Source organism: Phyllostomus hastatus, unplaced genomic scaffold, assembly GCF_019186645.2.
Source record: "Phyllostomus hastatus isolate PE091 unplaced genomic scaffold, TTU_PhHast_1.1 phas_scaffold_21, whole genome shotgun sequence".
NCBI lineage: Eukaryota > Metazoa > Chordata > Mammalia > Chiroptera > Phyllostomidae > Phyllostomus > Phyllostomus hastatus.
In genome coordinates this window covers 10,299,122-10,319,419 of record NW_025334017.1, presented here as the reverse complement: position 1 = coordinate 10,319,419, position 20,298 = coordinate 10,299,122, and the positions used below count along the sequence as shown (strand labels likewise).

At 37.1% G+C, this 20,298-nt stretch overlaps 1 protein-coding gene across 2 annotated transcripts in view; it reads left to right on the top strand.

Moving 5' to 3' along the window:
• Nucleotides 1-11,580, top strand: part of ARMC1 (armadillo repeat containing 1) — a 31,049-nt gene extending 19,469 nt beyond the window's left edge. For both annotated transcript variants that reach the window (XM_045861461.1, XM_045861460.1), the window contains exons 4-7: nt 2,781-2,970; nt 7,870-7,986; nt 8,071-8,145; nt 9,422-11,580. In XM_045861461.1, coding sequence (XP_045717417.1) covers nt 2,781-2,970; nt 7,870-7,986; nt 8,071-8,145; nt 9,422-9,613 — 574 coding nt within the window. In that variant the 3' untranslated portion in view covers nt 9,614-11,580. The remainder of the gene's footprint in view (nt 1-2,780; nt 2,971-7,869; nt 7,987-8,070; nt 8,146-9,421) is intronic.
• Nucleotides 11,581-20,298: the final 8,718 nt, after the last annotated feature.

Sequence of the window (20,298 nt, the reverse complement as noted above, 5' to 3'; positions counted from 1 at the left end):
AAGCATAGTACTTTGAATGCAGAGGGATGAATGGGGTGAGGAGGCTTCGTAAAGAAGATGGTGGTGGAGCTGAGTTTGAAAGCTGATGGAGAGGCATTTATAAAAGATCACAATGAGTCGGTGTTTGGTAGAGGTCAGATTTTAAAGGCCTTGACTGTATGCTAAAGGATTTGGATTTAATTGAGCCCTTTTATAGATGAGATGAGGAATATTTGTTACAGTTATATGTACTTATTGTTCATTCAATTCAACTAATTAATTATTAGACCTGTGCTGTCCAGTATGGTAGCCACTTGCCTCATGTGGCTATTTAAATTTAATTAAAAGTAAATTAAATTCAAGTCTTTAGTTGCACTTGACAGAAACATTTCAAGTACTCAGTAGCCTCATGTGAGTAAACACTGTGGGTATAGACTTCTTCAGTCTAGAATGTTCTGTTGGATAGCATGGCACTACATGTTTATGTGAGGAGCTATAGCAGGACTGGAAAGTTTAAGAATGAAAATTGTCTGAATTGTGGTTTTATGGTACATACATGCTTTGTGAAAGGTATGCAAAAATGCAAATTAAGAAACAATCAGTTTGAATTTGCTAAGAAATCTCTTGAAATAACTAATATGAATGATCCAATTTGTTTTCTCCTTTTGGATTTTTATGTTGTATTTTCTTCTTTTCTAAGTATACTTTATTGATTATGCTATTAAAGTTTTCCCAATTTTTCTGCCTTTATTCCTCCTCCACCCTGCACTCCCCCACCCTCCAGCTTTCTCTGCTTTTAGTTCATGTTTATGGGTTGTACATGTAAGTTGTTTGAGTTCTCTGTTTCCTATACCATTTTTGGCCTCTCCCCATCTGTTTAATGCCTACCAATTACGCTTCTTCTTTCCTGTACCTTCCCCCCATTCCTCCCTTCCTCCTTCCCACTGAAAACCCTCCATGTGATGTTCATTTCTCTGATTCTATTCCTATTCTAATTATTTGCTTAGTTTTTGTTTTCGTTCTTTTTCTTTTTTTTTTTTTTTAGGTTCCTTCGTTGATAGTTGTGAGTTTGTTGTCATTTTACTTTTCATATTTTTGATCTTCCTTTTTCTTAGGTAAGTCCCTTTAACGTTGGGCTGGGTGATGATGAACTCCTTTGACTTGATCTTATCTGGGAAGCACTTTAGCTACCCTTCCATTCTAAATGATAGCTTTGCTGGATAGCGTGATCTTGGATGTAGGTCCTTGCCTTTCATGATTTCAAACACTTCTTTCCAGCCCCTTCTTGCCTGCAAGGTTTCTTTTGAGAAATCAGCTGATAGCCTTATGGGCACTCCTTTGCAGGTAACTCTTTCCTTTCCTCTTGCTGCTTTTAAGATTCTCTCCTTATCTTTAATCTTGGATAATTTAATGATGATGTGCCTTGGTGTGTTCCTCTTTGGGTCCAACTTCTTTGGAACTCTCTGAGCTTCCTGGACTTCCTGAAAGTCTATTTCCTTTGCCAGATTGGGGAAGTTCTTCATTATTTGTTCAAATAAGTTTTCAATTTCTTGTTGTTGTTCTCCTTCTGGCACCCCTATAATTCGGATATTGAAATATTTCAAGTTGTCAAAGAGGTTCAAAAGTTTCTCTTCATTTTTTAAAATTCTTGTTTCTTCATTCTGTTCCAGTCAGATGTTTATTTCCTTCTTCTGTTCCAAATTGTTGATTTGAGTCCTGGTTTCCTTCCTGTCACTCTTGGTTCCCTGAATATTTTGCTTTATTTCACTTTGGGTATCTTTCATTTGTTCTTTTATTTTTTGACCAAGCTCACTCAGTTCTGTAAGCATTTTGATTACCAGGGCTTTAAATTCTCCATCAGATAGGTTGGCTGTCTCCTCATTGTTTAGCTCTCTTTCTGAAGTTTTGTTCCATTCTTTCATTTTGGCCCTATTTCTTTGTTCCGGGATCCTGTTGTAAGTTGTAAGGTGGAGGGGCCTTAGGTATTCACCTGGGCAGGACAACCCTCCTTGCTGTGCTGTGGCGCTGCTTGTGGGGGAGGGGCGAGAGAGGTAACTATGCACTTCATCTGCTCACTTTTCACTGAACTCTCCTGTGAGACTGGGAGTTTCTCCCGCCACAGCAACTGCCCTGCCCACGCAGCCCACTGCCTGTCTGCAGGCAGCCGGGCCCACACAGTCATTGCCCTGCCCAGTTTCTCAGCCAGCCCTGCCTGTAGGTCTGCCACCTTGCCACTGTTTCTCTCCACTTGCCACCTTACTGGTCTGATTGTTCTGTTTGACTGTTTCTTTATTCCGTGGTTGTTGGAGTTCGACGCAGTTTGATTTTCTGGCACTTCTGGTTGTTTATTGATTTTAGATTGGTTGTTATCCTCCTTTTGGTTGTGCGAGGAAGCGAAGGGTTTCTACCTACACCTCCATCTTGGCTGGAACTCTGTTGTATTTTCTTGAAGGTCAGACACTTTCAAATTGCAAGTTAAATTTTAGTGTTAATCCAGGGACTTGTTATATCCTGATCTAGTCGATTTCATACTTAATTAATGATTTCGATTAAATGTGCTTTTATACCACTGTAGTGATGAGTTTTGAATCTTAATGAACCGTGGGTGTAAAATGAAATGAGAAGACTTTATTATAGACCAAATGCTTTTTCTACATTACTGATTAGTCCAGGATTTACTGGTATTTTAAATTGAACAAAGCAGAATGAAGAAAACAAGGCTTTGCAAACTTGAGGAATAAAATTACAGAGTCAGTAAAAGTGACAGTACTAATTTATTAATTTATATGTTTCTTTTCAAGGACTACAACTCCAGGAGAAACAAAACTGCTGGCCTCTGAAATCTATGACATTCTTCAATCTTCCAATATGGCAGATAGTGATAGTTTCAATGAAATGAACTCACGTCGAAGGAAAGCTCAGTTTTTTCTGGGGACTACAAACAAACGTGCCAAAACAGTGGTTTTGCATATAGATGGTCTTGATGATACGGTAAGATTTTTATAAACGTGGTTCATAAGATGGGAAGAGGAATCATGTTAACTAGTTTTCTCAGTGGCACCTGCTAACAGTCTTTAAGAATAAGTCCTAATATTAGTATTTTATACCGATAAAGGGGAGCATTTTGTGCTAAAGAGGTTCGTTAATCAAGGGACGTTAAAATTTTAAATATCTATGCTCTAATACTAGCATTTCAAAATACACAAAACAAAAACTGACAGAAATGCAAACAGAAATAGACAAATCTACGGTTAGAGCTAGAGATTTGCATATTACTCTCTCAGTTAATAGAACAAATATACAGAAAATCAGTAAGGGTATAGGATACTCAACACTAATCAACTTAACCTAATTGATATTTATAGAATACCCCACCCAACAGCAAGACAATAATTCTTTTGAAGTGCACATGGAACTTTACCAAGATTGCCCTCCTTGTTTTCTTTCCCTCCTTGCCTCCCTCTATCTCTCCCTCCCTTCGTTGTTGGTTGATTTAGGGTTTATTATATTACAACAGTTCTAACTTATCTGTGGGAGATAAGTTCCAGGACCCCCAGTGGATGCCCTAAAACCATGAATAGTACCAACCCTATATATGCTGTGTTTTTTCCTATACATATATACCTTTTCACTTATTGAAACCACTTTTGGCCTCTCTTTGGCATATCCGAATTGCCATCCTCAGTACTCTTGTGTTTTGGGGCCACTGTTGAGTAAAATAAGTGTTACTTGAACCCAAGCACTATGATACTATGACAGTTGATCCAATAACTAAGAGGACTACTGCAGGTAAGCATTTACAGCATGGAAATACTGGACAAAGGGATGAATTATGTGTGTGTTTGGGTTGGGGCGGGATGGCACAAAATTTTATCATGTTACTTAGAATGGTGTACAATTTATGGATGGTTTATTCTGGAGTTTTCCATTTACCATTTTTGAACTGTAGTTCATTGCAGGTAACTGAATTGCAGAAAGCAAAATCACAATAAGGGGAGGCCTATTCTAGATCACTTCATGCATAGTATAAGACGTAACACTATATTTCATTTCCCTTATCTCTGCCTTAGTGCTATTGGTATCATCTGGGTGGTATAAGCCCCAGAATACATTGTTATTACATTAAATATTCTTTAAATTTTTTTCAATATTTTATTGTGATAAAATACACATAGCATAAAATTTACTATTTTAACTGTATTTTTAAAAAGACTTTATTTATTTTTATTTTTATAGAAAGGAAAAGAGAGGGAGAAAGAGAGGGAGAAAAACATCGACTGATCCATTGCCTTTTGCACATCCCCAACAGGGGACCTAGCCTGCAACCCAGGCATGTGCCCTGACCGGGAATCGAACCAGCGACCCTTTGGTTCACAGGCTGGCTGGCATTCAATCCACTGAGCCATACCAGCCAGGGTATAAAATAAGTTTTAATACCTATTCTAGTAGCTGAGAAGTAGTATATTTTACTGTGCTTCTGACTGGCATTTTCCTAATGACTAACGATGTTTACTATCTTTTCATGTTATTGGCCATTTTTTAGTGGTTGATTTAGAGTTTATTGCATAAATCTTTATCATGGATTTTCTCTTTTGGAGAAATTTCTATTCTTTTTTTTTTTTTTTTTAATCCTCACCCAAAGATATGTTTACTGATTTTAGGGGGGGAGATTATGGGATTAAGGGAGAGATTGATCAATTGGTTGCCTTCTGTACGTACCTGATGGGATTGAACCTGCAACCTAGGTATGAGCCCTAACTGGGAATTTAACCTGCAACCTTTTGGTATATGGGATAATGTTCCAGCCAACTGAGCCATCTGGCCAGGGCATCTGTTCATTCCTTCTTCAATTTTAAATTGCTTGTTATTTGTCTTTTTATTGTTTAGTTGAGTTCTGTAAATACCATGTGAACCAATCTTTTCATTCCTAGGATAAATTTCAATTGGTCATGATGTATAATCTTTTCAATATGCCTCTGGATTCAGTTTGCTGGTGCACTGAGACATTTTGCATTTGTATTCACATGAGATATTAATTTATAATTTGTTTTCCTGTGCTTTTTTCTGGTTTTGGTCAGGGTCATACTATCTTCGTAAAATGAGGGGGAAAGTACCTGGATGAGTTTGTGAAGGATTGGTGTTAATTCTTCTCCTAAACATTTGGTAAAACTCACCAGTGAAGTGATTTGGTCCTGGGCTTTTCTGATTATTAATTCAGTCTCTTGTTATAAGTCTGTTTACATTTTCTTTTTTTTCTTGAGTCAGTTTTAGTAGTTTTGTCTTTCTAGGTATTTGTCTATTTCACTGAGGTTCTCTAATGGTTGGCACATAATTATTCATAGTATTAACTTATAACCCTTTTGTTTTGGTAAAGTTAGTCACAATATACCCTCTTTTATTCCAGATTTTAGTAATTTGAGTCATGTTTCTTTTTTTCTTGGTCAGTCTAGCTAAAGGTTTATCAATTTTGTTGATCTTTTCAAAGAACCAACTTTTGGTTTTATTGATTTTTTTACCTCCCTTCCCACCACCATTCTCTATTTCTTTTTTCCTCTACTTTAATCTTAATTTTCTCCTTCCTTCTGTTTGCTTTGGGTTTAGTCGCTCTTTTTCTTGTTTCTTAGAATAGAACATTAGGTTATTGATTTGAGAATTTCTTATGTTTTAATGTACTTATTATAGTTATTAAGTTCCTTCTAAGCACTGTTTTCTCTGCATCCCATAGATTTAATATGTGCTGTTTTCGTTTTATTCTTTAATTTCTCTTGTGATCGCCTTGGTTATTTAGGAGTTTGTTTAATTTCCATATATTTCTGAATTTTCCAAATGTTCTTCCATTAATGATTTCTGATTTCATTTCATATACTATATGATTTTAACCCTTTTCAGTGTATTGAGGTGCACACACACACCACTAACACACTCTTCTGTTCATTGCCAGAGTTAACCTTGACTCATCTCTCTCCTTGCCCAAAGTGTAACTTCATCTTTTTAAGATTCTCTCAACCTAATGTAGACCCTGTTTCCAATCCAGAGGTTATTCACCCTCCCTGGCTAATTCTTGACCCTGTTTGCTCTGTTGAAGAACTCGGGTTTACCTGAAAATAGCCTATCCTTGAGATCAAATGTTGAAATTGGATTTTCCACCCCTCTGCAACCCCCAGGCTTTGCCTTTTGCAAATGTATTAATTTGTGTCAAAGTAAAGATGAATGGGCCTCATGAATCTGGTTTCTCACTGTCACATATAGTTGTAATTTAGTGTCAGTCTGTTGTCATAAGCTAGGCAAGTTGCTTAACTTTTCTATGTTTGGCTTTTCTCACATTTGAAATAAGGAATCAGGTTAGACTTGTATTTTAACTTTGATGTTGTATATACTGTGCAAACTTTTCTTCACTTTTAAGTTTACCTGGTATTGGATATGTGGAAGAGATAAACATGGACTGTTGGTGACCAGTCCCCTAAAGGGGCCTTACAGAACCCAGGACGCAGCAGAGCAGAGTCAGGAACAGCGCAGCAGATGAGCCCCTGTGGGTCTGGGCCCTGCCGCGCACCTCTGTATCCCAGATCCTTGCCCGAACGGTATTGAAATATAGTAACAAGTAGTGAAAAAGTGGTTTAAGTAGGGAGATTGCAAGGGTATAGGTTGTTTTGAAGAATGTGGGAATAAGTGTGAAGACGATTTTATTTAATAGAGGAGAAGAATGAATCAGGTAATTTGAAGGCAGTGCTTCTTAGGATGTGATTCAGAGACCAGGGCTCGGTTGCAGATTCCTGCCCCCTCAGAAGTACTAAATGAGAACCTGGTCTCAGTACAGAAACAGGGAAGTTCAGGTGGTGACTTGATGTCCGGGCTGGAGGTAGAGGGAGGGATGAGGAGAAGCGAGTTATTTTTTATTGTTTTCTTTTTGGATTTTGTCTTTGAGGTGACTACTTGATATCTAAGTGGGTATACCTGTAGACAAATGAAAATTAAATCATATTGGAATATGTCTGTGCTTATGTGGAAGTGATGAGAATAGTCTACTAAGGGCAAAATAGAAAGAAAATCTCTTGGTTTTAAACATTGGACCTTGGAGTAAGATGAGACAGAGATGGAATAATCAGTGGTGTAAGTAGAAGACCAGGGTAGTATATTATTAGGAGTCAAAGATGCATTGAAAGGTGTATGTTAGTTATATTGTGCTGTTAGAGGAAAATGAGAACCAAAAGGAGGATATTGGTAACCCTTGAGAATGAATGCCATTAGTGAGAAATGCAGTGATATTTATAAATACCAAGTGCTTTCGAAAACAGAGTCAAACACTGAATGCTCACTAATTCTAACTTTAGTTTGTTAGAATTTGTCCCTAGAGGTTTTTAAGCTACAGCAGGGGTCAGGAAACTTGTTCTTTAAAAGGCCAGATAGTAAATATTTTAGGTTTTGCAGGGCGTCTGGTCTCTTACATCTACAAGCTCTGCTGTAGAAGGAAGCTAGCCTCAGACGTTATGGTCCAGTCAACTTTATTTACAAACACGGCTGGTGGACTATAGTTTGCCCACTCTTGAGCAGGAGGAGCCTACTTTTCAGCACTATTTCTTTTTGCTTTAAGATTTAAATTAACATCGGCTAACTTCTTGGTAAAATAATTAAAACCAAATATTAGTGAAGCTTGGAAAAAATCTAGCAGGGATTACTCTTCTGTCAATCTTACAAAATTGAGTGAACTTGACTAAGCACCACTCTCCCGTGCCCTCACATGTGAGATGGTAGAACTGAAATGGGGACATCTGTTCTCCGTGGTGCCCCACCTCTGCCCAAATGTGATGACTAGTTCAGTGTGGTTTCAGTTGATTTATTCCCTTTTATTATTTTGCCAATTTTAATACCGATTTGCTTTTCCTTTTTCAGTCTCGGAGAAATCTCTGTGAAGAGGCTTTGTTAAAAATTAAAGGTGTTATTAGCTTTACTTTTCAAATGGCTGTTCAAAGATGTGTGGTACGAATCCGTTCAGATTTGAAAGCAGAGGTTAGTATTTTCAATGCTTGAATGTGCTTGAGGTTTCAGGTAACAAATCAGTTTTCAAATTTGACCCTTTTTATTCTGGCTTAGGCTTTGGCATCAGCAATAGCATCAACCAAGGTTATGAAGGCTCAGCAAGTTGTGAAAAGTGAAAGTGGAGAAGAGGTAAAAGCCTTATATAGTTTTCTTTTTTAAAAAAATATTTTTTTATCCTCACCTGAGGACATACTGATTTTAGAGAGAGGGGAAGGGAGGGAATGAAACATCAATGTGAGAAACATTGATCCGTTGCCTCTCCACGCCCCAACCAGGACCAAACTCACAACCCAGGTATATGCCCTAACTAGGAATGGAACCTGCGACCCTTAGGTTTATGGGACAATACTCCAACCTACAACCAAGTGAGCCACACCAGCCAGGGCTATGTAGTTTCTTTATATCTAACTGTGAGTCCTGATTGTTCGTTATGGCTAGCCAATTGCCAGTATTTCTAGACTAATAGTTGCAAAGTATATAGGAATGTGATTGGATCACATTATCTCAGTGTTTCTTGGTTAATAGTTAACTCTTTTAGAAATACAAAAAGAGCTTTTGTGGATTTAAGTCTGTTTTTATATCTTATATTTTCTGAATTTCAGACTTTTTTTTTTCCAGTGGTGATGTTTTGCTGATACATGGAAATAGAGGAGATATGGCTTCCTTGCTTTGGTTTTTAAATACTTTCTAACCTTAGTCTTGCCAGTCCAAAAAATAAAAGTCCAGTCCTACTCTTGGGCAAATATATATATACATAGGGAATCTTTGCCCCTTGCTTTCCATTAGCTTTGTGATAGGTGAATGAACCTGTATGGTGTCAGCCCATTTGCGTTCACGGATGAGGAGGTTCACAGGCCCTCCAGAAGCTCACCCAGTAGCCAGATATGTGCTTTTGTCTTGTTTGTTTATTTGTAAATTTTTATAATTTATTTTTAATCATAGTTGATACACAACATTATGTTAGTGCCAGGTGTACAACACAGTGATTCAACATTCATATACTTCACAAAGTGGTCCTCACAATAAGTCTAATAACCATTTATCACTGTGCATAGTCATGAAGATATTATTGACCCCGTTCCCTAAGCTATACATTACCTCCCCATGACTGGCTTTGTAACTGGAAGTTTGTACTTCTTAATCTCCTTTCCCTTTTCAGCCTAACCCCATCGTCTTGAAATGGAAGTTGCACATTTATTCTTGTGTGGTTCTGCCTATATGTGCCTACATAGTGCTCAGCAATTGGGTCTACCTTCATGTAAGAGGGACATTTTCAAAGGAATATAGCCTGTGAACATAAATACTGTGGTGATTAGAATGAGAAGAAAGTTGACTTTTTACATCTGACATATATCTATCAAGTATGTTGATTTCGCAATAACTCTTTACGTGTTTTCTCTGTCAGATGCTGGTTCCATTCCAGGATATGGCCGTGGAAGTAGAACAGAACACAGAGCTGCCCGACTACCTGCCTGAGGATGAGAGCCCCACGAAGGAGCAGGACAAAGCTGTGTCCCGGGTCGGCTCCCACCCAGAGGGTGGGGCTAGCTGGCTGAGCACAGCTGCAAACTTTTTATCCAGATCGTTTTACTGGTGACTTTACTTTGGGGTGCGAGGACTGTGTGAATGAACAAGGGGCCAGTTTTCCATTGTTGTGGTGAACTGTCAAGTGCAATTTGCAATAAGTTATCATGAAAAGTTTTTAGATTACATGATTGCGTATGCTGCATTTTACATTTTATTGGACATTTTGCCCCACTAAATGGTAAAAATGACAGGCTACAGGTGGAGTTGCTTTGTTTATGAAGGTATTTTGGTTTTGTTTTCCTTTGTTTAATTGCCTCACTTTTAAAAAACATGGGTCCACAATTAAACCAAACATAAGTATGTGCAGCTTCACATTTTATTTTACATGAAGCACTTGATTAGGAAAACTCATTTTCTCCTGAAGCCTCAGGACCTATCTGAAGAGAAGTTTTTGTTTTAGCTCAAGTGGTGCATGAATTACTGAACATTTTTATGTGCTTTTCTTCATGAAAGATACTTGCTTTGGTACTCTTTCCTGAGAGTTGACAACATTTCTAATTATCCCCTTTTGTGCCTTTTTTTTTATTTTGCCAACCATGTATATGGAAAGATCATTACTAATGACATTTTGTGAATTAAAATATATTCATTTGAATGTAGCAGTCCCCTTAAAATACAATCCTACAAAGTCTTTGCAATCTTATTTGTTGTCATTTTAATAAGAGTAACATAGAATCATTCGAAAAAAGGGAAACATGTATGTCAGCAAAGTGCCAGTGAGACTGAACATGACCAAATGTAGTTTGACTGCTGTTCTGTTTGGTTTGTACCAGCTCTTGAGAGTTACATCCACTGTGTAATGGGAGCAGCTGTTGGTAGGCCTTATTTTGTGATTACACACTATCTTCTGTTAGAAAAGAAAAGAGTAAAGAACTGACAAACTTGAAAAAGAAAATAAAAATTGGATGCCTATAATGCCATAGTGCCATTTGGTAGAGTCGAACCATAACACGTGGATTGCTTGGCAGGTGCCTGTTCAGTAGGTGTTTCCTTGTATTGCCTTTGTGAATTTATTATGAACTCACAGTCGTATTGAATGAAAAAAGACTCAAATTAATACTTATAAAGAAACAAAGCCAGCATTGGTCTATTTAATCTTGTTTCTCATGTCCAGCCAGAAAAAAAGAACTTCAGTGAAGGTAAGATAAATAAATATAAATACATATGCATATATATTTTTTGTAGATAAGTGCTAAATACATATATGTAATGCTTTATTGTATTGCTGAAATATTTGGCAACTAAAATGTTCCTTTCTGAAATCCAACTAAATCCAGATAAATTTTAATGCCCATATGATTAAAAACTAATGGGAAGAAATTGAAATTCTTTTTCATCTACATGTAGAGCTGCTATTTTACTACTTGGAGAATGTGAAGTGAAGATTGGACCCCAGAGGGTTTTCTTGCATTTTCATTGCTTCTCTTTTAGAGAAAATTAAAAGCATCCAGTGTTACTGGAGAAAAAATATTGTAAAATGCTTCACCAACAAGAATCTTGAGTTCATGAACATTGTGACCTTCCGGAGGGAGGCACATTGAGGGTGTTGAGAATGACATTTTTTTTCACGTGTCTGGGTTCTGATTCAGGTGACACGCACAAATGAAAATACAAGCTTTCAGGGCATGTATTGCTTTAAATGCATAATACAACTTGCTGCCAGAACCAGACATGTTGAAAAAAGAAAACAAAACCACCTCCTTTCTATAGCCATTAAAACAAAGTTTACTGTTCTGTTTTAACAGGCTTGTGTTTTATTTTGCATTGCCACACATCTGCTTATTTAAAAAAAAATGACATCGCTTTGGTAGCAGTGGTTCGATACAAGTAGGTATAATACCTTGGTGTTTGTGTGTTCTAATTATATGTGTTCTTTTGTTTCCAGGTCTTAGAGCAGTTAAGCCAACTGTTACGGCATTTTTTGAATTATATTGTAAAATAATAAAAGGTAACAATTAAAATTGAATGGACATTGCATTTTTGTGCTATAAGCATTATTGATTACTCTTAAGCCTGTTTGTACACACACTGCCTGGCACCTTCTCCTAGCTCCCTGTAGGTGCGTTACCCAACTGATTTGCATGCATCTTTTATTCGTCTTCTTGCCAGCAGTATACCTGCCTCCCCCTGCCCGCTGGGTTTGGATCAGCTGTCCCCTTACATGTACTCATTAGAGCATTTTTCACATTAGGTTGAAATTATATTTACCAGTGAGTCTCCTCTCCTTAGCTCTTTGACAACTGAGATGGTCTGTGGTTATACCTGATTAGTAGCAAGCACTCAAATATTTTTTTAGGAGACTGAATGAAGAATTTGTTTTTAATCACTAAAAATAAATAGAAGGTACTAATTAATGTGGGCACATATGAAAAACGTCAGAATGCCCCTTTTTTCCTTTTTTATTTCTGATTTATGCAATTTATTGTTTTTTCATTTGGTTTTTATTTTTTAAAAAGTGGCAGAAGGTCATAATGCTTGCATTGAATGAAATTAAGACTTAACATTTAAAATTTTTTTTACTTATTTATCTTGAGAGAGGGGAAGAGAGGGAGAGAAACATCGATGTGTGAGAGAAACATTGGTTGCCTTTTGCACACCCCAGCTGGGGACCCAGCCTACAACCCAGGCATGTGCCCTGACTGTGAATCAAACTGGTACTCAATCCACAGAGCCACACCAGCCAGGGCAAGATTAACTTATAAATCTTGATTCTTATAGAATTGTTATAGGAGAATATTTTATATATATAGTAGTGGTTTTGAGTTCCTATTTTATAACTTACTAGCTAATCTTATGTAATAATTTATCTCTAAGGTTTTTCTTCATTAGTAAAATGAAGATAACTCCTCTACTTCATGGGTCATTATTAGAATCCATCATGAGTAATTTGAAAACTAAAAATTTACGAGTGTAAAATGGGATTATTGTTACTGAAAGTTTGACATGATTCTCTCTTTGTCCTTGATTCTCAAGTGAGACACTGTACCTTTCTAATCATACTTTATCTGACTCCTCGTCTTTTTATATCCAATCAGAGGGACTTTTTGAAGCTTAGTTCTCAACTGTTTGATTTTTATCTGAATGTTGTCCGTTGAAGAATGCATCCATTGTGAGGATTTCGGTTACGTAACTTCTAAATCTCCATTGTACTGTTGTCATCTTTCATAGCTCCCTGTCCTTTGCTGTATGAAATGTAAAGTCTGAATTTTTATTTCTCTTAGAACCAAGCTCATGGTAGGCATGCTTATATTAAAAACAAACCGCTAATCCTGTACCAGGCATTGTGTTAATATTTACTCATTTAATCCTGAACCACTATGATATGCCATTATATGGCTGGGGAAAAATGAGACAGAAATTAAGTAACTCATTAGTCCCAGGTCACAGAGCTAGTCAGTGGTGGAGCCAAGAGTCAGACCTGGCAGTCTGGCTTCTGAGACTCCCTCACAAGGCATCCTGTGTCTTAGGTCCCTTGGCTGTAATTCCTACCACCACCATCCCAGTCCAGATTCTTTTGTCTGAATCATGTGTAGTGTCTTAACTAAGTAGAGTCTGTTAGCAATCAGAAACTTTATCTGGGGACCAGAAGAGTTAGGTACATGAAAGAATTAAGGCTGGTTAGGCTATAACACAGGAAAGCGCACCTGGAGGACGCCTGGCCTGTTTTAAAGAGGGAAACCGCCTTTTCCTCACATGGATTATGGGCTTTTCACAATGCAGAGCTTCTGGACTTTGTGACTATTCCAGACCCTTGAAACACTCCTTGGGCTACATAAATTTGTCTATTGGCCAGAAATTGACTACAGTTAACTTCTAGAGTAAGCACATTGTAATCTACCAGATTAATCTTTGTGTCATTTTCTGCTCTAATGTCAACAGAGGCATTTGGATTAGTTTGGATTAGTTTGAACTGCTTTGTCTAGCGCCCAAAATAGGTGAGTTTAGCCCCCAACCTAGTCTTTCATACATTCTCTAGCATTATTATTATGTGAAGCATAGTTGTATATTTCATTGTTACCAAAACAGTCTGCTTACCAAGCTTGTCTATTATAACCTAAATATTTTGTATTTGTCCCACCTTCTAGATCTTTGTTCATATTCTTTCTTATCTGGAATTTCCTCCTTTAAAATATTACTAAAATAAGCTCACTATATTACAGGAATGCATAAAGAAAACTTGTTACCTGTCATCTTACAACATAGACAATATTCACTGAACACTTTGATTTAGTTTTAATATTTTTCTTTTAATTTTTTTCTACCGGTAAGAAATATACACCAAATTTTTAACGTGTTCAAAATGTGTGTCCAATGAACAGTGACTCTGCCTTTAAAAAAAAAGATTTTATTTTCTTTTAGAGAGGGGAAGGGAGGAAGAGAGGCAGAGAAACATTAATGTGAGAGAGAAACATTGATCAGTTGCCTCTCATATGCATCCTGGCTGGGGACTGAACCCGCAACACAGGTGTGTGCCCTTGACTAGGAATCAAACTGGTGACCTTCTGCTTTGTGGGACAACACTCTACCAACTGAGCCATACCAGTCAGGGAACCAGTCCCTTTGAACCCTAGCCATTGTTAGTAATTTTGTGTGCCCATCAGGAATATTGTATAAATTTTTCAACTTTTTCATACAAATAGTACTATAATGCCTTGCACCTTACTTTTTTTTACTTAAAGTGTATGTTAGAAGTTATGCTATTTCCTTGTGTAAAGCAGCTTCCTTTCATAGCTTCACAGTATTATTACACATACTAATATTCCAAATATTATATTTATTTAACCAGCACTTTGATTGTGACCCTTTGCTCTATTTTCTACTGTTTCCCAATTCTTCAAACTCTATTAGCACTTAGGTGGTCTGCTGTATCTTTGAGCACTTAGTGTGTCATTTGTCTCTTCATTCCTAGATGTGTTCATTTTCTAGGCTATGACAGCTGAGGTCCCATTTGAAGCTAGTGCTTCCATGTTTGCGCCTTTCTCTTTCCTACCCAGCCCAAACTGAAGCCTGATTCCCAGCCTCGTTATACTGGTGGCTTCAGGAGCAGCCTGTTTCCTGAGTTTTTATTCTTTTTCCAGCCTTTAATGTCTCTGAAGTCCTCTTCCCTTCTGAGGAGGAGTTTAATGTGAAAATGTAAGTAATGTAAATAGCCATTTCTCAATGTTTAAATATTAGGTGGGAGGATAGTTCATTAGGACACAAAAATAATGCTCAATAAGTAGTCTGCAAACAGAAATATTCTAGTTATTCATTGGGAGCAAAATTGAGCAGTGGAAAATACACTTTCAGAGGATAAAGGGAAATTTTGGTGTGAGGTGAATGAGTCAGAAGACTGATAGTTAAGTAAACAGTATACAATGAATTCAAAATGTGGGGAATGAAGATGGAAAAAGGACTTAAAGGAAGGGAAGTCAGCCATACCAGCTTACCAACGAATAAGAAAATAGTATGAAAGCAAATGTAGGGGAAGACTCTGAAGCAGATTGAAAGAGTTGACCCAGTTTTAGGAGATAAACTTACAGGGAAAAGTGAGTCATTACCTCTCAATGCAGAAATTCAGAGTAAAGATGTACTGCTTTAAGAAAATGTATATGCTGAAATAAATCTCTGTAAAACAAACTATTTATATGGACATTTATGCTTTTAGTTTTGATTTTTTTTTAATGATCAAGTTCTTCCAGGCAATATAAGGTCTATTTTTAAAAAATTAGATTCACGTGACGTTTATGAAAGTAAAGCAGGATGAACCTAATGGGAACAAAAGCAAGTGTTTCCGGTCTTACTGAGATGGGGAGATTAGTTTAAATAGTTAAATTTGATAAGAAACTAGCTTAAGGATGATTAACAATGTATAAAGACACTTCTGGGTGAAGATACTTATAGTGCTTAGTATAGGGACTATAGTGGTACTAAACTTTTTCTCAAAGTGTTGTGGCAAAACTCTTGGAAATGACAATGTATGGGCATCTTTTCTTATCCTGTGATTGGATAGTAAGTAGCAAGAGTAAGCTGATAAGAGGAATGAGTTAAAGGAAAATGTGCATATTCTAAATTAAGATCCTGGTCCCCGAGCTACTAGTTATAATCCAGGATGGGAAAGCAGAGCAGCCTTTTTCCTTTAGTATGTGGTTTCTTAGTGATGTAATAGCAAAATAGGCCAAGCAGATCTTTGCTCACTTCCACAAAAGTTATGCTAGAAATATAACATTAGCAAAGCTGTAAAAGAAATTTTAAAAAATGATATTTTCCTGTTTATCTTATAGCATTTCTAGTTGATGGAATTCAAGGGAAACCAGGTGTTAGAGAAATACCAACATTACCAACTAACAATGAGGGTCACAGGCTTCTATCAGAGTGTAGCTCTTAAGGGTCTTTTTCAGTTACATCATTAAAGTCAGTAAATGTTTGAAAACCGATATTGTTATCGTTGTTGTGTTAATTGGTGGAATTGTAGACACAATCCTCCATGGTAGTTGGCCTACTGGGAAGGAAGATCTTGAAACAGAATTTCAAATGTGTTGTACCAGAAAGTGGTACAGAGGGTTTGGGAGACTTGATGTCAGTTGGGGACAGGGTTCAGGGGGTCAGGGTAGCCTTCTTCGAGACACTGAAGATTAAAGTAGAATTTGAATGATGATCAGGAGTTAGTTGGCCAAGCAGGACAATAGTCCAGCCAAGGGGATAGTTTTGTCACGGCTCATACATGAGAGTGAGGCTGGAATGTTGGTGGAGGACAGATAAGGCCCTGTGACCCTTCGATTTAGTCCCTGAATGTTATATATTTCCTTTCCTAACAACATAAGTAGTTCAATTGCTATGAAGTGTTTATACTTTAATAAACTGATAATAGCTACCATTTATTGTGTCACAACTAATTAGTATTCATTTTCACAACAATCTGTAAAAAAAAAGTGGACTTCACATATTAAAAAAAATACTGAAGTATGGTTTTGGTGATTTGCCTAAAGTGCTATTACGTAGGCTGCAACATGTAGAATGGACCTGAGAGGAGAAAAGGTATCTGAGGACACCAGATTGTGTATCAGGCTCTTAACCATACTTGTCACACAGGGGCATTGGTGGCTTGGACTTGTGTAAGTAGCAGTGGGCATGGAGAGGGCATGTTTGAGAGAGATTTTTAGGCTATATCACAGAAGAATGGTGATTTGGATTAAAAAATTGTACTGCAACAATTAAAATTAAAAAATAAATAAAAAATAAATAAAGTAAATTAAATGATCAAAAAAAAAAAAAAGAATGGTGATTCGTTCTGAGGGGAGACTCCCAGGATTCTTAGCAGCTGCACTGACGGGCCTGTTGGACATGGTGCTAGGGAATGCTGGAAGAACAGGATTGTGGACAAGGATGTTGATGTGGGATCCAGGGTTGGGTGTGTTAAGATGGCAGAGACTGAAATGCCTAAACATTGGTGGAAAGAATCCAAGAGAAAGATCAGATATAGAGAAGGGATCATTTCATGTAGAATGAAGTTCAGAAGCAAGTGAAATCTGGAGTAGGGTTAGAAGGACTGGCCTTTCATTGATGAACTTTCCTGGGTCCTTCCTTAAGGCTAAAGGAAGACTTGCTGGATTGACCTATTGGGACAGTTCTTATTACTGTTAAATTCCTAGTGGATTAAGAAGGCAAATTAAATCAGTTTTATGTTAAGGCTATTTGAAATTGACCAGAAAGAGAATGTGCTCAGTCTTAATAAGTTAGCCAGTTACATTTTTTATGTTAGCATGGATGAGTTTATTTTCATGAATGATCATCAGACTCCTAGATTACCATCTACTTTCTGATCTTGCCATGAGATCCGTGGCTTCTAATTCAGTGGGTCTCAAATAAATAGCATTGAGCATGGTGCCATTTTAACCTTGAAGTTCTCCTTTATTTTAGCCCCAAATAGTATACCTGTTCTAAAATACTTTGACAATACCCCAAAGTGTTTGGATTCTCCAAGTATCAAGAATACAGACCATGATCAAAGTAAAAAGAGACCAAAAGGCAATAAATATACTAGTTCAAAAATTTCTGAAGGCACTGGTGGGCAGAAAGCAATTGAATATTTAAAATGAATATGAAAAATTTAAAGCTAGCAACTATTCAAAAGCATAAATGTTTTAGGATGAAGAAACCTTTGATAGTTGTAATGAGCTTGTGCTGTTATTTGGTATCTTATAAATTATAGCTGCTGCTGTTACATAAACGGAATTATTTTGGTCTGTGGGTCTTGTTTAATGGATGTCACACATTTCCTGTATATTTATAAATTCTCCAAATTAAAAATATTAATCTAAATTCTAGAAGCAAAAATGTCATTGGTAGAAAGGCAGCTATTTTACATGACTTCTTAGTAAGTTATGACTGTAATAAGTGTGTTTATGTATAACATACCTATTAGTGTGTATTGGAGAGGAATGGTATTGACTTTAATTTCAGTTGTCTACATTTTCAAAACAATGAAGACACATTACTAACCATAAAATTGAAATAGCAGCCATTGAAAATAGTTGGGCATTTATTGTATCATTTACTCTACAGAGGCAATCTCATTATTAAAATAAATACAGCCAGTTTATGTGCATATGCAGGTGCAGGGATCTATCATGTGCATTACAGTTTGTAACTATCAAATACGCAAGTGTTATGGGTATTTTGGTTTATTTTCAATATACACTTGTATAAAACAGATTCTGTACCTATGTGCTGTCTAAGGAGTGGTTCTGATTTCAACTGGAGATTTGAAAGTTTTCTTTTAAATGAAATCACACCCCCACCCTTTTCCGGTAGATGAACCATTGAAGAACAAGTATGAAAGAAAAGGGATTCTGTGCCCAGTTTTGAGATTTCAGGTTCACATTCATTTTAATTGATACCATGCAGTCTTGCTCAGTTAAAGTTTTATGGTTTGTAGTTCTTAAAATTGTGCAGGGACTCGGCAGTGTAATATCTTTGTGTTATGTATAAATATAACAATTTTCCAGAAGTAAGTATAAAACTAATATATGTGTGCTCTATAAAAATGTCAATAAATGAGTTGCTTTAAAGAAAAATCTTGCACGATAATGTGAAATTTGTAGAGATACCCTTATTTTCCATTATATTTTATTATTTCAAATTAAAAAGAGGTCCATCCTGTATGGTGATTGGGGGTGGGGTGGGAAACATGATAGGGAGAAAGATACAACTCCTAAATTTATAGTTCTGACTCAGAATCGTTCTTCAAATTAATTGACCAGAACTCTTTAAGAATACACAATATTCAAAATTAATATCATATGGATATATTATTCTAAAATTAAAACCAGCTAGCCCTACTTTTGTGGCTAAGTTGGTTGGGTGTTGGCCCACAAACAGAAAAGTTGCTGGTTTGATTATGGTCAGAGCACACACCTGGGTTGCAGATTGGTCCCCAGTCAGGGTGCATATAGAAGGCAGCCAGTCGACGTTCTCTCGCGCATCAATGTTTCTTTCCCTCTCATTCTCCCTCCCTTCCCCTCTCTCTAAAATAAAAACAAAAAATAAAGTTAACCTAGCTCAATAATAAATCAGTATGTCAAATTATGAATTATAGAAAAATTTTCCAACTAAATCTTACACTGAATATATGCAGTCTCCTAAAAAACTATTCCAAGGAACGGGCTAACTTTGTCACTACCTACTGTGATGCCCATCGCTAGTTCTTGAAGGGGTCGAGGTGGGTGGTATAGTTTTCACAATGTTTGGGGGCATGTTCATGCTTTGTGCCCACACATTGCGATGGTCATAGTAAGGGAACGAACTACTGGCACTTAGTGCTGGAGCTGGGGCTGCTAAACATCTTCCATTGCTAAGCACAGTCCCAAATGTAGAGGATCGACCTGCCCAAAGTGTGAGTGGAGAAGCACTGGTAATACATAGAGTGTGGGAGTAGTAATGCCATAAATGTACTGATTAAACAATGACATTTTATTAAACTGACTCAGACAGCCCTGGCTGGGTAACTCAGTTGGATAAAGCATCGTCTCCGATACAACAAGGTTGTGGATTTGATCCCAGGTCAGGGCACATATAAGAATCAACCAATAAATGCAAAAATAAGCATAACAACAAATAGGTGTTTCTCCCTCCCTTCCTCTCTCTAAATCAATCAATAAAATTTTTTAAAAAACTGAGTCAAACAATGATTTTTGAGTAAATCAAATGAATTCCTTAATTTTGAACATTGTAAACTTTTTCTCATCCATCTTAAGCTTCCTTACAACTATATTTCTGATTTTTTCTTTTTATCCTCACCTGAGGACATGCTTACTGATTTGAGAGAGAGGGAGAGAAACATTGATCGGTAGCCTCTCATATCCCAAACCCACAACCTAGGTAGTGTCCTGACTGGGAATCAACCCGTGACCCTTTGGTTTGCCAGATGACACTCCAACCAAGCCACGACAGCCAGGACCATTTCTGAATTTTTAAAAACACTTACTGATTATACTATTACAGTTGTCCAGATTCTCCCCCTTTGCTCCCCTTCACCCAGCACCTTCCAATCTCAAGCAATCCCCACTCCTTTATTTATGTCCATGGATTGGCTACTTTATTTCCTATACTATACTTCTCATCCCCATGGCTTTTCTGTAACTATTTATTTGTGCTTCTTAATCCCCTCACCTCCTCACCCATTCCCCTACATACCCCTTCTAATTGGCAACCATC